Source organism: Canis aureus, chromosome 14 (genome assembly GCF_053574225.1).
Source record: "Canis aureus isolate CA01 chromosome 14, VMU_Caureus_v.1.0, whole genome shotgun sequence".
Taxonomy (NCBI): Eukaryota; Metazoa; Chordata; class Mammalia; order Carnivora; family Canidae; genus Canis; species Canis aureus.
Window position 1 is genome coordinate 12684232 of NC_135624.1, and position 14858 is coordinate 12699089.

General features: G+C 43.3%; 1 protein-coding gene across 2 annotated transcripts in view; it reads left to right on the top strand.

Moving 5' to 3' along the window:
• The first annotated feature begins 596 nt into the window (after window positions 1-596).
• The window catches only part of TRHR (thyrotropin releasing hormone receptor), a 39572-nt gene continuing 25310 nt past the window's right edge, over window positions 597-14858 (top strand). Inside the window, exons 1-2 of one of the 2 annotated variants that reach the window (XM_077846986.1) lie at window positions 597-716; window positions 1110-2152. In XM_077846986.1, coding sequence (XP_077703112.1) covers window positions 1364-2152 — 789 coding nt within the window. In that variant the 5' untranslated portion in view covers window positions 597-716; window positions 1110-1363. The remainder of the gene's footprint in view (window positions 717-1109; window positions 2153-14858) is intronic. The other variant, XM_077846987.1, reaches the window with a different exon arrangement.

The following is a 14858-nucleotide window of genomic DNA, read 5'->3' on the forward strand; positions in this document are numbered from 1 at the left end:
TAACAGGGGAGGGGGAGCCAGTTTCACAGGTTCACTGGAGCAATGGTTCAAGGGTTTCCATCGTAGAGAAAGAAGTTGATTGCAGTTCACGCAGCTATTTCAAGCTTCAGGGCCGCGTCTGGGCGGAGCAGGATCTGCTCTCCCCAAAGTCCTATCACCCAGGCAGTCGGGGCGCTGGGGTCCCGGAGTTCCCGCCGCACTTGGGCTAGAAGCCAGCCCCCACCCCCGCTGCCTGCGGCGCCCCTGCTTGCGATCCGCACCCTCCAGAGCCAGGCGGGGGTCGGCGGCACCTGGGAGAGGAAATCCTCCCGGGGGAGGAGGTGCGGGAGCGGGTGCGGGAGCAGGAGGCCCGGCGGCGGCTGGGCGTGCGGGGTGCGGGGCGCGCGGCGGGGGCGCCGGTCAGGGGCCGCCCCAGGACCCGACGGCCCCGCGGCTGCCCGGGCGCGGCTCGCGCTCCGGCTCCTCCGGCTCCTCCGGCTCCTCCGGCTCCTCCGGCTCCTCCCGCTCCCGCTCCGGCTCCCGCTGCGGCTGCGGCTGCGGCTGCGGCTGTGCGCTCGGGCGGCGCTGGGCTGCGGCGCGAGGGCTTCGCGGGGCCTCGGTCCGGGCGCCGAGCGAGCCGAGCAGACCTCCCCCCGCGGGGCCGCAAACTTGCGCTTAGTCCGGCCTCGCCCGCCCGGAGAGGAGAGCGCAAGGCAGCGAGCGCCGCGGACCGAAAGGTAAGAGAAGAAACCGGCCCCTCTCGGGGAGGGCGGGCGGGGGGCAGCGGGAACGGCCACAGCCCCCACTGGCGGTTTTGCAGCCGGGGGATCCCCCCGCCCCTCCCGAGAGCAAAGGGGGCGAACGCTACTTTGCTACGAAGCTTCATCATCGAGCCTCCGGGCTTTCCCCGTCCCTGGTCCCTTTTACTTCTTTGCACTTTCCCGAGCATCGGAGAGGTTTCTCTGTATCTTTCAGCTCTCAGCGAGCACATATTTCGTTTTTCCTTCCGGGAGCTCTTGCAAAAGAGGGAGCTTCCTCGGTTTCTCTTAGGTGTCCCCCCCCCCCCCCCCCGCAAGAGGAAACAGGTGCCTCTAGTTAAGCTGGTCAGAAACAGTTCCTCCATCCTACAGGACAGTTGGACTGAAGAGAGTTTCCAGAAGCGCCCGTGAGCCCTGTTACTGGCGACCCAGTATCGGGGAGGTGGAGGGGAAAGCAGAGGAACAGAGAGGGGCCTCACAGCGACTGGCTGCCTTTGAAATGGTGACGCTGTGAATGACTTTGGACTGTGACTCTTCTCAGGGAGAGAGAACCGCAGAGATAAAAGCAGGCCGCCGGGAAGAGGATGTTTTGAGAAGTGTTTCAGAGAAACTTCAAGTCGGTAAAGATGGAAAACCAGACCGTAAGTGAACTGAACCAAACACAGCTTCAGCCAAGAGCAGTGGTGGCCCTAGAATACCAAGTGGTCACCATCTTGCTTGTGCTCATTATTTGTGGTTTGGGCATCGTGGGCAACATCATGGTAGTCCTGGTGGTCATGAGAACCAAGCACATGAGGACCCCCACAAACTGCTACCTGGTGAGTCTGGCCGTAGCCGACCTCATGGTGTTGGTGGCCGCAGGCCTCCCCAACATAACAGACAGTATCTATGGCTCCTGGGTCTACGGCTATGTTGGATGCCTCTGCATCACTTACCTCCAGTACTTGGGCATTAATGCATCCTCTTGTTCAATCACAGCCTTTACCATTGAGAGGTACATAGCCATCTGTCACCCCATCAAAGCCCAGTTTCTCTGCACATTTTCCAGAGCCAAAAAGATCATCATCTTTGTCTGGGCTTTCACATCCATTTACTGTATGCTCTGGTTCTTCTTGCTGGATCTCAATATTAGCACTTACAAAGATGCTATTGTGGTGTCCTGTGGCTACAAGATCTCCAGGAATTACTACTCACCTATTTACCTAATGGACTTTGGTGTCTTTTATGTTGTGCCAATGATACTGGCCACCGTCCTCTATGGATTCATAGCTAGGATCCTGTTCTTAAATCCCATTCCTTCAGATCCTAAAGAAAATTCTAAGACATGGAAAAATGACTCAACCCATCAGAACAAGAATTTGAATTCAAAGACCTCTAATAGATGTTTCAACAGCACAGTATCTTCAAGGAAGCAGGTAAGCAAACGTGAGCCACCAAGTCCACAGAAGAAATGTAGGATAGAGTTCCTTACAGGATGGGATCAACTTTGCCTTACTTAGCTGATGGCAAAATCAAAATGCAATCATGCAAATGCTTCACAGTGTAAGCTTCTGCTTTACATTATTAAATCCATCTCTAAAACAAATGAAGATCTAAAAATAGGTGGGGAGGGCGCCTGGGCATCTGCCATCAGCTCGGTCATGATCTTAGGGTCTTGGGATCAATCCCCAGTCAGTGGCTAGTCTGTTTCTCCCTCTGCCTCTCCCCTGCTCATTCCCTCTTTCAAATAAATAAATAAATAAATAAATAAATAAATAAATAAATAAATAAATAAATAAATAAATCCTTAAAAAATAAAAATAAGTGGGGAAGATGTGACAGCACACCATTAGGTATCAGTGTAGGTGTTGTGAAGATATTAAGGGAATATAAACAGAAATTCTAGAAATCCACTTTTAAAGAGTTTGTGACTCTCTGAGAAATGTTATCAAAATTTTTGTACCATTTGTGGCTTCTGTGGGGAGCAGCTAGATATCTTTAAGAATTCTATGGCATGACAAAGATTTGATAAGATAGTTTGAGAAAGATGAGTCAAAGCAACAATGAAACTTCTCCTACCATTCTACAGCTGCACACTGAGGTATATAACTGAGAGGGGCTCCTGGTCTTGGACTTACTAGTTTTAGGGAGGAACGATTCTATCACCCTCTCCTCCAGCAACCTACAAAGTGTCCCAGCACGCAGAAACTGTAAATGCACTCTGCTCAGGCCATGTTGTGATAAAAAGGCTAACACCAAGCTCAATTCATTTGTTACAAGGAATGATTAGGTTTTTTTTAACTGTGTTTCTCCTGATAAGCATAACTAAAAATGACTTTATGCTTTCAGATCACCAAATGTGGATGTGGTTACAGCTGAATAGTGGTTTTACTGGTGGATGAAGTGCAACTTTGTTATAGTAGACGAGGTTTATGAGACAATATAGAAATAAAATACTGTTATGTACATATTCAGCCATAGTTACACAATTGTTCTAAGTTATTTAATGAACTTAGCTTTCAGTTCCTTTTCCTTCTTTGCTAAACAGAATAAACACATAGTAAACATTTATTCTCATAGCTGAAAAAGAAAACTTGAAACTGACAATACTGGCTCTTTCTCTCTCTTTTTTTCCCCTGCAAGCAATACAATTCTTCCAGTGTGCATAGATAGAAACTGAGCATACTTTTTAAAGTATGCCTGTGGATTATACATGCTATTACTTCATAAACTCTAGATTAGCTCATAGATGAAGAATTTTAATTGGAGATATGGGCATGCACTGAAATTACTTACTAATAAGTGTGGGTATTGTAGATATAAATGAATAAGAAACTCTAACTTAAAAGGGGAGTATACACCATTTTAAATGATACTGTGAGATTTGATTTGCAGAACATTTATTTTTAAAGGTATCTCGATACTGGACAGGGAAGACCTGAGAACTATTGCTAGCTCTTCAATCCCTATTGCTTTGGGTTTAGCAATGTTACGTAATACAAGGCATGTTTGGATCCATTACCCAAACTTGATTAAGGGAAATTTAGAGAGATCTGTTGACCATCTGCCAAGACAAACATTAACAAACACAGTAAGAAAGTAAAGAATATGTACATCTCAATTAGAGATCAACCATGGGTTAATGTCTGCAGCAAAGAAGGTCAGTGAGTAAATTTGTTCATTAGACTCCAATTTATATTCTTGTTATAAATTCTAAAAAAAATTGGTCTAGCGTCCTTCTCAATTGTAGCCATTAGTACCTATCAGCAGTAATAATGTGCTTTAGATTGCTAATTATGTTACATGTTCACACTCCTATTTCAAAGCTGTTACAACCTCTTTATAGAGGCCGGTAGTAGAAGAAAAAGCCAGAGATTTGGTTTCAAACAGTCCTGGGCTTAAATGCTAGGGTTCTAATCAAACAGGATGACCTTTAATGAACAGAACTCTGAGTCTCAGTTTCCTAATCTAGAAAAGGAAGGTAAGTAGCAGCATCCGGGGTTGCTATGAGGGTTCAATGAAACATCTCATGAAATGAAGTGGCAATTAAAACCTGACTGTTAATTAGCCTTCTTCCTAGTTTTATAGTGTGTTGGCAACTGTAAGAAAAAATACATATTTGTTCCTTAAAATAGTATGTGAATTCACCATTTAAACACACTAGTTGTTGAACAGATGTGTATATGATAGAAGAACTTCTCTAAGGAACTTTTTAGGGATGCCTGGGTGGCTCAGTGGTTGAGTGTCTGCCTTTGGCCCAGGGCATGATCCCAGGATGCTGGATCAAGTCCCACATGGGGCTCCTTGTGGGGAGCCTGCTTCCTCCCTCTGCCTGTGTCTCTGCCCCTCTCTCTCTTTGTGTCTCTCAAGAATAAGTAAATAAAATATTTTTTAAAAAATAAGAAACCTTTTAGTAATTGAGGCATTTGGAAATGTATTCAGAGCATTTGGGTTTATCACTGTCAAATAGCATTCAAGAGAGAGGGGGCACTAAATGTCCTGAAATTTGCAAGACAGTCCTCCACATGGATGAAGTGCCCTGTTACAAATGCCAGTAATGCCCTCGCAGAGAAACATGCGATGACATATAAATCAATAAAATGCAATTAAGTAATATGTCAGAAAATTCAATCTTGATTACAGGTGGGATGGGAATTCAGAGAAGAGAAAGGAAATTGTAGGGCTAAAGGAATCAGAGAAGGCTCCATAGAAGAGGTGGCATTTGAGAAGGCTCAGAAAGGATGGAGCTGATTTAGAAAGTAAAAGTCCAGAGGACAGCCTCCATACAGAAAGGACGTGGTTGGGATGAGAATGTTCTATATTTGAGGAGGAGACAAAGAAGGGCACATGGGTGGGATTTTTATGGTGTTGAGTGATTTGGTTGATGAAAATGAGTGATGTATCTGGGAGCAGTATAAAGAAAGATTGAACTAATAGGAGTATGTGTGTGTGTGTGTGTGTGTGTGTGTAAGAGACAGAGAAGGGGCTGTGAAGGATCCCAACTATCCGACAGAGAAAGGAGTTTTAACTTCATGCGGGGGCAACAAATAATGAGGGTGGTGAGCAGGAAGCAGCAGTGAGCAGAATGTTTTGGGGGATGATCAATATGTGGATGAGACACATTTGGAGAGCAGGAGACTGGTGGCAGAAAGGCTACCTTGGAAATTGTCGGTAGTGGTTCAGGCCTGAGGTAATAAGATTCTCCATCAGGAGAATTTAAAGGAAAGTGTGAACCAGAGACATGTTTCAAAGAAAGAAAGGGTGAGGTGTGAGCATCATAGATGCACCAGCTGAAGACAGCACAGCATCAGGGCTCCGAGCCTAGAAGATACTAGTTCACTGATTGATGAGTCAGAGTGAGAACCGTGCAGGGGAGCCAGCTTTGTCCAAAATCAATGTGCCTTTCATTTGGCATTTTTGTCTTCTAAAATGGTTCTTTTCTTAAATCTTCAAAAGGTTCAAACCCCCACCTCCTATAACCAAGAGTCTTTTATTTCAATATCTCCTCTGCATTTTTTTTCTTTCAGGCAAGATTAATTTACATTTTAATAAATATTTTCTCTGGGACAGATCTTTCTAACCAAGTTATTAAAGTCAAATGTGCATAGCCTCAGAGGACTCCATTTAAAAAGGAAATAAAAGAGTATTTATATGTAAGGGACAAATGTGCATTTTTGTTTATTTTTAACTTGTATCCCCCATGTGGAAAATCCAGATCAGATCTTTTTTTCCCTATTATTTAGAGATTCAGTTATATTTTAGGAAACTGACTAAATATTTGGCAAATTGAATGAAAGAAGCTACTCAAAATAATGGCTTGGAACTGTGTAGACAAAAGATTTATCTGACTAACTCTTTTGCTTTACAATTGGTTGTTTTGATATTGGTGAGATACAGATTAAATGATCCCATTTGTCACATCTCAGCTCTATCCACACAGTGCCAAAAAAGCCTGTCAGTTCCGATGTGGGGCATTGGTGTGGAGCGTATCTCTATTATTGACTGTATATTTCAAAGGAATTGATTGGATCCTTTGGTATTTTGGAGGCACAAGAACATCTTGGTAACAGACTATACCACACATACACACATTCAATGCAAATATTTGCTTTCCATAGGGTGTAGGGGTGTGCAGAATATTGTATGGAACAGACTACCAATTTTCTTTTGCACTGAGTCTCCCTAATTAGTTCCTTTTTGTCTGGTGGGAGAACTGTGGAACAAAGTCCAAGTACAAGCTCCATGAGTTTATGGCAAATTTTTCATTATGGGTTTTATTTGACTAAAGAAGCCTTTAAAATACCAGTCTTTGTTTCCATAAATTTCTTACAAGCCTTCCAACTTAACAGGGGAACATTGCTCGCCCAAGAAACAAAAGAAGCTTTTCTTTTTAAAGCAATCCATGCCTTTTGTTGCTGTTGCTATTGTTACTGTTGATGACGATATAAAAGCAATCATGTGTATTATGGAAAACCACAGAAAACTAGGAATAAGGAAAAAAAGGCATCCCTTAACCTACCTCCCAAAACCGCTGTTCATTAGCATTTGCTTATATTCTTTTTCTTATGTTTTCATTTGGTCTTTTTTATATAATTACAGTAATATATATATGTACATGTATGTAAAATTTATACCCTGCCTTTACATAAAATGTTGAAATTAATATTCTCAAGGAAAATAGCAAAGTAAAAGAAAATGGGTAAGATTGAGTCAGTTTTTTCTTAGGCTTGATTTTCTCATCAATAAAAGATGAATAACAATTACTCATAGACTCTTTGTTCAAATACAAAGAGGTGCATGTGACAAAATTCATGTTTGTTCTCCTCTTGTCTGTTCTTTCCACTACCCCTCCCTCCAGCTTGTCCTTCTCACTGATCTCTGGCCCCTTTGGCAGTCCCGTAGGCATGATTGAGTGGTGCAATGGGCTCTTGAAAAATCAAGAACTGAGATAAAGAAAGGGCTTATATACATGCTTTCTCTTCTCCCCCTCCCTCCTGCCAACTCTTGCCTCCAGTGCTATTTGCTTTTTAAAGAAGAAACAAGGCAAACCCACTAAAACAGGAGGGAAAGGAGGCATAACAGTAAACTATCCGGCAGTAGGGTGGTGTTTGGGAGGATAAATCCCTTAGGTTGTACGGGGAGCTTAATCATTCGTTCATCTTACCAGGCAAATTCGTGATACTAAACCCTCCAGCATCAGGCCTAACTCAGAGGTTTCTCAAATTTACTGGGACTTTAATCCATTTTTCATTTCTAATAGTTTTATTTATTTGTCTAGGTTCAGCTATACCCTTCACAATATAAAGGTCACTAAGAATGAAAAAAAGTGTGATTTTTGTCACTTAGCACACAGGTATCTAAGGGAGCCAGCTTATTATCATCAAAAAATAGCTTTCCATTTTCCCATTCACATCCTATATAAGGAAAGACTTTATACAGACCCCATCAACTGACTCTGTGAAATTCCCCTGCAGTTACGTGCTTTGTGTCCCTTGGTTAGATGAACATTGTTTATTCCTAGTTTTATATTTGCAGCTTTGAGCCATAATTTCACCAGTAGAGAAAAATAAATTTTTCCTACATGCTTACAAAAAAGGAGAAACCTATACTCCTATAGCATTCTTAATTTGGCCACACACACACACACACACACACACACACACACACTTAAAATCAGATAACCTTGAGACACGCCTGGGTGGCTCAGTTGATTCAGTGTCAGACTCTTGATTTCAGCTCAGGTCATGATCTCAGGGTCATGGGATGAAGGCCCACGTTGGGCTCTGCTCTTGGCAGGGAGTCTGCTCAAGGTTCTCTCCCTCTCTTTCTGCCCCTTCCCCTGCTCATGCTCTCTCTCAAATAAATAAAACTTAAAAAAAAAAATTAGCTAACAAGGCACCTGGGTGGGTTAGTTGGTTAAGTGTCTGCCTTTGGCTCAAGTCATGATCACAAGAGTCCTGGGATCGAGCCCTGCACTGAGCTCTCTGCTCAGTGCAGTTTGCTTTCTCCCTCTCCCATGCTCCTCCTCCTGCTCATGCTCTCTCTCTCTCTCTCTCTAATATAAAATAATAATTTCAAAGATTAATAAAATCTTTGAAAAAAAATCAGCTAACCTTGAAAATGACAAACTATATTTCTTTACATAGCCTCTCGTGAATTCTTCAAACTGTGAGCAGATATCTTAAGTTCCAGATAGAGGAAGGTGTGGTGGCTGGCACTATGTCTTTAGGCTCCCTCACCTTGTCCTTATGAATTGGGGAAGGGTGGGAAATACAAAGCTAGAGGGAGGTCAACATTAAGCAAAATTGTGCAGAAATATCCTCCTCAATTTAATGAAATGTCCACTCACAATCCAAAAAGCACCTAGCACTGTTCTAAGGATGGAAGTCACAGGGACACACAGAGATGAACTCTTTGTCTGCAGAGGAACTCACTGTTGGCAATGTGCACAAATAAGCCTAAGCAGTTCACTGTGTGCCAGATAGAGGGCATGGCATCAGGAGGGGAGAAGAAATAGGAGAGAGAGGAGGGAGGCTTTATGGAGTGCATGGCATTGAGTTGAGCCTCTAAAGATCCACAGAACGTCTAAAAGCAGCACTACAAAGACAGGAGAGAAGCAAGAAGCAGAGCTCCACAGAGGAGAGGCCAGGAGATGACTGGGCAGGTCCAGGGATGGAACAGTCTTGTATTCTTACTGTGGGGTGATGAAATACAGTTGTCCAGTGAAGGAAGTCTGGACCTGCTGCATCTGACTCCATTCTTGCTTCTGCAGCCTCATCCTTTGTCATTCCACCTGCTTTCGTCCACACCCACTTATGAGTCTTTAGCACGTAGCTCTAGCAGACATTTCATTGCTTTTAGGACATTATGAAAGTGCATCAAATCCAATATGTCTAAAACTAAACCCATTATTTTTCCTCATAAACCCCAACTTTCCTCTTTCTTATCTGATAGTCCTAACCCAGAAATCTGGGAGCCCTTCGAAGGTGTCTTCTGCCCTATATTCCCAAGTCTGAGTAATTCTAGCTCATGACTTTCCTATTTGCTGTGCCCCACTCCCACCACTATTGTCCTTGTTCACCACTTCTCCCTGCTGTCATTCAGCACACACCTCAGCAGCTGCTTGGGTTCCAGTTCCAGTCTCCCCCAAGTCATTCTGTATACTGCTCACCAGGGGACTGCTCTAACAGAGATATGTTATCCAAGTGATGTGTATAGTTCTCCGAGGCCTACAATTTCAGCATCTTAGCTTTAACAAATAAGATCCCAGCTCCTTCCTGTGTGCTCTGCTTATTCTCTTGGTATGCCACAGTGATACCGAATTATTTGTAGTTCTCTGAACTTTTTATGTCCTTTTGGCTAGAATGTCCTTCATCTGGCAAACTCCCAATTATCTTCCCAGTCTCAGATCAAATGATGGCCCCAAGCACCCCATCAAGGCTTCCCAGAATTTCCCAGGCAGACTTATATAACTAAAACCTTAACTATAACTACGTATGTGAGGTGCTCTACCTATGTTCCCATAATACCTTGCATATACTGCTAGTTTAGTAATTCTGAAGTTTCACAGTTGTTAATCTGTCCGTCTTCCCACTGATGCTAATATCCTTAAGAGTTGGACTTTATATCCTCAGTGACCTCAGTGCAGTGTCTAGTGCATATAGTGGGCGTTCCAAAGTATGTATACACACAGTTGTGTGTTGTGGCCTAAAAGCATAGGCTTTGGAAGAGCAGGTTGTTAGCATCTCTTCCTGACTCTGTGTTCAGTGGTGTCACACTAGTTGCTAAAAATTGGCTGTGGGTGAAGTTTTGTAGACTACAGAAATCAGGAAATATGATAATTCAGCGCCTCCCTCTTTTTCTGTGGAGAGCCAATTGTTAAGTAATTATCAGCACACTTCTCTGTGTGTGTGAGTGTGTGTGTGATGTATAATTTTACATATGTAATAAATGAAAGTATAAGAGTATATGCATGCTTACTTACTTTGGGGCTCAATCAATTCCAACACTATTTTGCTCCATGAAAAATTGTTGCTGATTTATGACGTATCCTTCTCTGATTTTAACTAAAATTTTCTTATCTTTTATTGAATCCCCTTTTAAGCTTATTTTTTTAAAAAAATATTTTATTTTAAGTAATCTCTATACCCAATATGGGGCTCTAACCCACAACCCTGAGATCAAGAGTCACATGCACCACTGACTGAGCCAGCCAAGCATCCCTCTTAAATCCCCTTTCTACTCCAAACTAGCAGCTACCCAGTATGATGGTGACTATGTGAGTAGAAAAGACTTACTTTTATGGAGATTTCCCCCTCCCAGACAGGACATGCTAACTTAGAAATATGGCAGACTCAAATCATAATTTGCTTTTTATACAAAATTCTGTTGGCTTTCCAATAAGCCTTAAAATACCTTCTGTAATGAGAGAGCTCACTGGACAGGATGGGCAGAGAGGCAGTGTAATAGCAACCCAGGGAAGGAGAAACAACATGAGCAGAGGTATAAAAATGAGAATAAATCTGAGTGCCCCTATGTGACTCATTTTCCTAAAACAATTTGTACACATCATCTTTCAAAAAGAATATCCTCAATCTCCTCCGACTAGCTTTTAAAACTCTAACATCTGACCCTCTCATCATTATTTTGGCTTTGTTTATCCATTATTTCTTTAATTCAATAAACATTTATTGAGTGCCAATTTCAAGTCAGGCATTGCGAAAAACCAGCGATAGTCACTATCTTAAGGAACTTTCAGTGAAATGTGAAAGATTGCCATTGAAAACAATTGGAGGGGCACCTGAGTGGTTCAGTTGGTAAAGCGTCTGCTTTTGGCTCAAGTCATGATCTTGGAGTCCTGGGATTGAACCCCATGGTCTCCATGCTCAGTGGGGAGTCTGCTTCTCCCTCTCCCTCTGCTCCTCCTCCCATTCATGCACATGCTCCTTCTCAAATAAAATCTGTAAAAAAAAAAAAACAAAACACAATTGGAAATGAAAGTTGGGCTGTACAGTGTGTGGAAGAGGCAACAGAGAAGGGCAAATGCTGTACTTAAAGATAGAAAGCAAGCCCCTAACAGAGTAAGAGTCACTTCTACTCTAGAATGATAAGTGGGCGTTTACCCGGCCAACATGAGAAACAAGAACACCTTCAACCAGCAGAAGTTGTCATTTATGTAAACCAAGGTTCTCCCAGGTTCTCCCATGCATACCAGGCTCATTTATATCTTGCAACCTTGCTCATGTAATTTTTTTCCCACCTGTAAAGCCCTCCCTACTCTTGACACTTCTATACCTATCTGTGAATCTCAAGTTTCCAACTCAGGCTGCAATTGGGTCAAGAGGTGCCATATATTAGACATGTATTAGAAGGCAGGTAAGCATTAGCTCTAGAATCAGAAAAATATACATCCTAGCTCTTTTACTTTGGATAAGTTATTTTACTTCTTCATACTTCAATTTGTTCATACGCAAAATAGGATGCTAATGAGACCCACTCTCCCATTAGCATTAAGATTGCTGTGAGGAAATGCCTAGTTCATAAAAAGTATTCAGTAATTCTTATTTAATATATTTAAACTATATGCTATATTTAAAGGGCATTTATTCCCTCCTTACTCATGAAATAGCAGAGATGTGGACTGGTCATTATTTCCTGAAGAAGACTAAGTTTAGAGGTTATAATAGAGATAGATCTTCCAAGTTCATCTAACAGCATATCAAATTAGGAGCACCTGGGAGGCTCAGTTGTTTAAGGGACTGACTTGATTTTAGTGCAGATCATGATCTCAGTGTTGTGAAATAGAGCCCCTCATCAGGCTCCTTGCTGGGCATAGAGCCTACTTAAGATTCTCTTTCCTTCTCCCTCTGACCAACCCCCCTTAAAAAAAAGTTTTAAAAAAAGATCAAATTAGCAAATACTTCCTGAGCTCCTACCTTGTGCCCAGAGAGAAATACAAGTGCAATACAAAACTCACACACATAGAAACTGTCACTGACTTATTGTGTATTCTGTGCTGTTTTATGTGAACTGACTCATTATATTCTCACAACAGTTCTGAGAAGTAGTAACTAATTATAGAAGAGGATTTGAAGGCTTTGGGGGCTGCTAAGTGTTGTGGTCTAGGTTACATAAACAGTTGTGGCAAAGCCAGGATTTGAACCCACACTCCTCTGCTCCAGAGTTTACAGTTTCAACCATAAGGGCAAGAGAAAATCAAATAAAGTTGAGATTGGTAAAGGTTCAAGGAAGTTTCCTGGAGCTGATAAGATGAAAGGGATCTAGAGGTTTTATGGGGGCTAGTTAAAGAGGAGAGAAGAGAGGTCGTCCCAGATAAAGGAGGGAGAAGGGAAGGATGTGATGTATCATCAATAGGAGAAAAAAGCCCAGAATTTAAGAACGCATGTTCTGTCTGAGGAATAGTGATGAGATTAGCCAGACGTGAGCCAAGGGTTCATGTTAGGGAGACAAGGGAAGTAAATCTGGAGGACACACAGGCTGGGAATGGATCCCTGAGACCAGAAACCCTGTGCACCGCCACCAGCTGCGGCCTGCCAGCTTCTCGGGCTTGCCATCCAATGATGCCAGGGAAGGTGGCACGCGGTACCCGGCAGCTGCATCACCCTTGGAGTTCCCACTGGTGACCTCTGTGTGGCCCTTTGCAGGACTCTAAGCAGTTCCTTCTTTACATGCTACAAATGCCTATTTCAAAGCTCCCAGCTCTCCTTAAGCCATTATACCAGGAATGTTTTGCACGGAAAGTGCTCTGGTGTCAACCTCTCCTTCTAGGGCTCCTTCCTTGGCACCTGTGTCTCCTCAGCCCTCTGCGCTGTCGACCGGGAGGCCCACCCCTGCCTTGCTGACCTATTACCCAGGCTTCCTGCAGTCCTTCATCACCCTCCTCCAGTTCACCCCACAAAGTGCTGCTAGGATCCTATACAGTGCACATTTGATAACACCGCTAAGACACCTGGAATTGCCAATAACCATATATGTCTTCCAGGTATAAACACCACATTGTTAGCATGGCATCCTGGGGCACCTGGGGTTGCTCCCTGCTTACTCCCTCAAGCCCACCTTCTCCCTGTCCCCCAGCACAAGCACACCCATACCGTTCCACAAGCAGTTTCCTAAACTGGCCCCACTTCATAATGTGTCCACGCCAGGGTACACTCCCCTTACTGCCAGGGTTCTGCAGCCCCTCCTTGGACCTGTCACCTACAACCAAAGCCCACTAGCAGCAGTGGCTGGTGCTTCTCCCTCCCCTGGGCAGTATTCTGTTCTCCCATCTGTACAGCACACCACTTGCTCTAATACTTTGCTCAAATGTCTCTCCCACTAGATCTTGCATCCCACAGTGGTGGCAACATTATCCCATTTGGTTTGTGGTCCATGGTGCCTGCCATGGCGCCTAGGGACATACTGATAAATAATAGTAAAGACCGGGTGCAAGGAATGAGGAAGATGAAAGCGTCAAGCATGACTCTAGCAGTTCTTTTCAGGAGACTGCAAATGGTGGAATTGTTGAGAGAAATGTGGAGGGAAAAATGCCAAAAGCACTGTCAGACATCTTCAGTAGAAGAGGATTTGAACATTTAGGTTGTAAGCCTTTGGGATCTAGAACAATCTACATTGTAAGATGAGTGGTCAGGATAAGATACATGCCTTTGGGGCTCATTAAAATAATGGAAAGAAAGTATAATTAGGGTTGAATCTGAAAAGAGGACAGCTGACAAAAACTGAGTTCTGGAGGAATCTTTATAATTAGGAGGCTGGAAGAGGACTGGAGTCTTTGCTGAAGTTAAAAGACCTAGTTTCCCCTCTTGGAACATAGCCAAAGGGCCAAAGACAGAGTTTTAGTTGATGCTTTCCCTCCAGTTGGGAGGGAAAATAAAGAAAGAAGAATGAGCCAAGGAGAGAGAGAAGGTTCAAGGAGACACAAGTTTTGGTTGAAGGAGTAAGTGGATTTATCTAAAACTGAAGTCCTGGCCTTGCCACTAGGGTTGAACACAGCTCTTCAGAACTGCATGCAAGGTGCACGAGAAGAACTTAAGCCACAAATTAAATTCGCTCTGAAAATTGAACAAGGCTAAGTGTGCACACGAAATAGAATGAATAATGCAAAACACCTGACAGCCCTATTCAATTGTAATAAAAATAGATAAAATCATTCTGGAAAAGAAAATACTGTGACCTTTCATAAACAGCACTGGTGACTCTTATCCTGTACCTGTAGGATAGTTCGCCTGAGCATAATCGCAGAGTAATTGCAAGTAGGTAAAGCATCCTGTGCCTCTCTGTTCTGTGCCTTCATTGTTTGAGTTTGAACAGAATTTATGGCTTAGGAGAACTTGGCAGATTTTCTGCAGGCAGCAGCTCTTAGCATAGAGAAGGAGACCCACCGTGAGAGTGAGAGAGAACAGAGGCCGGGCAAGTGCAGAGCATCCCATGAATTTTTAAAGATCATTTGTAAAGTCAAGTAACTGGAGCCTCCAGCAACGTGCTGGACGGACACCCTCCCATGCTTCCTCTGATGGGAGTTCGGCTTTGTGACTGATTCTACTTGGCAAACATTTGAAAGATCACGCATGTGGGTGGGAGAGGGCAGGAGAAAAAAATGTGCGCTGATAGATTTTTCTGCTC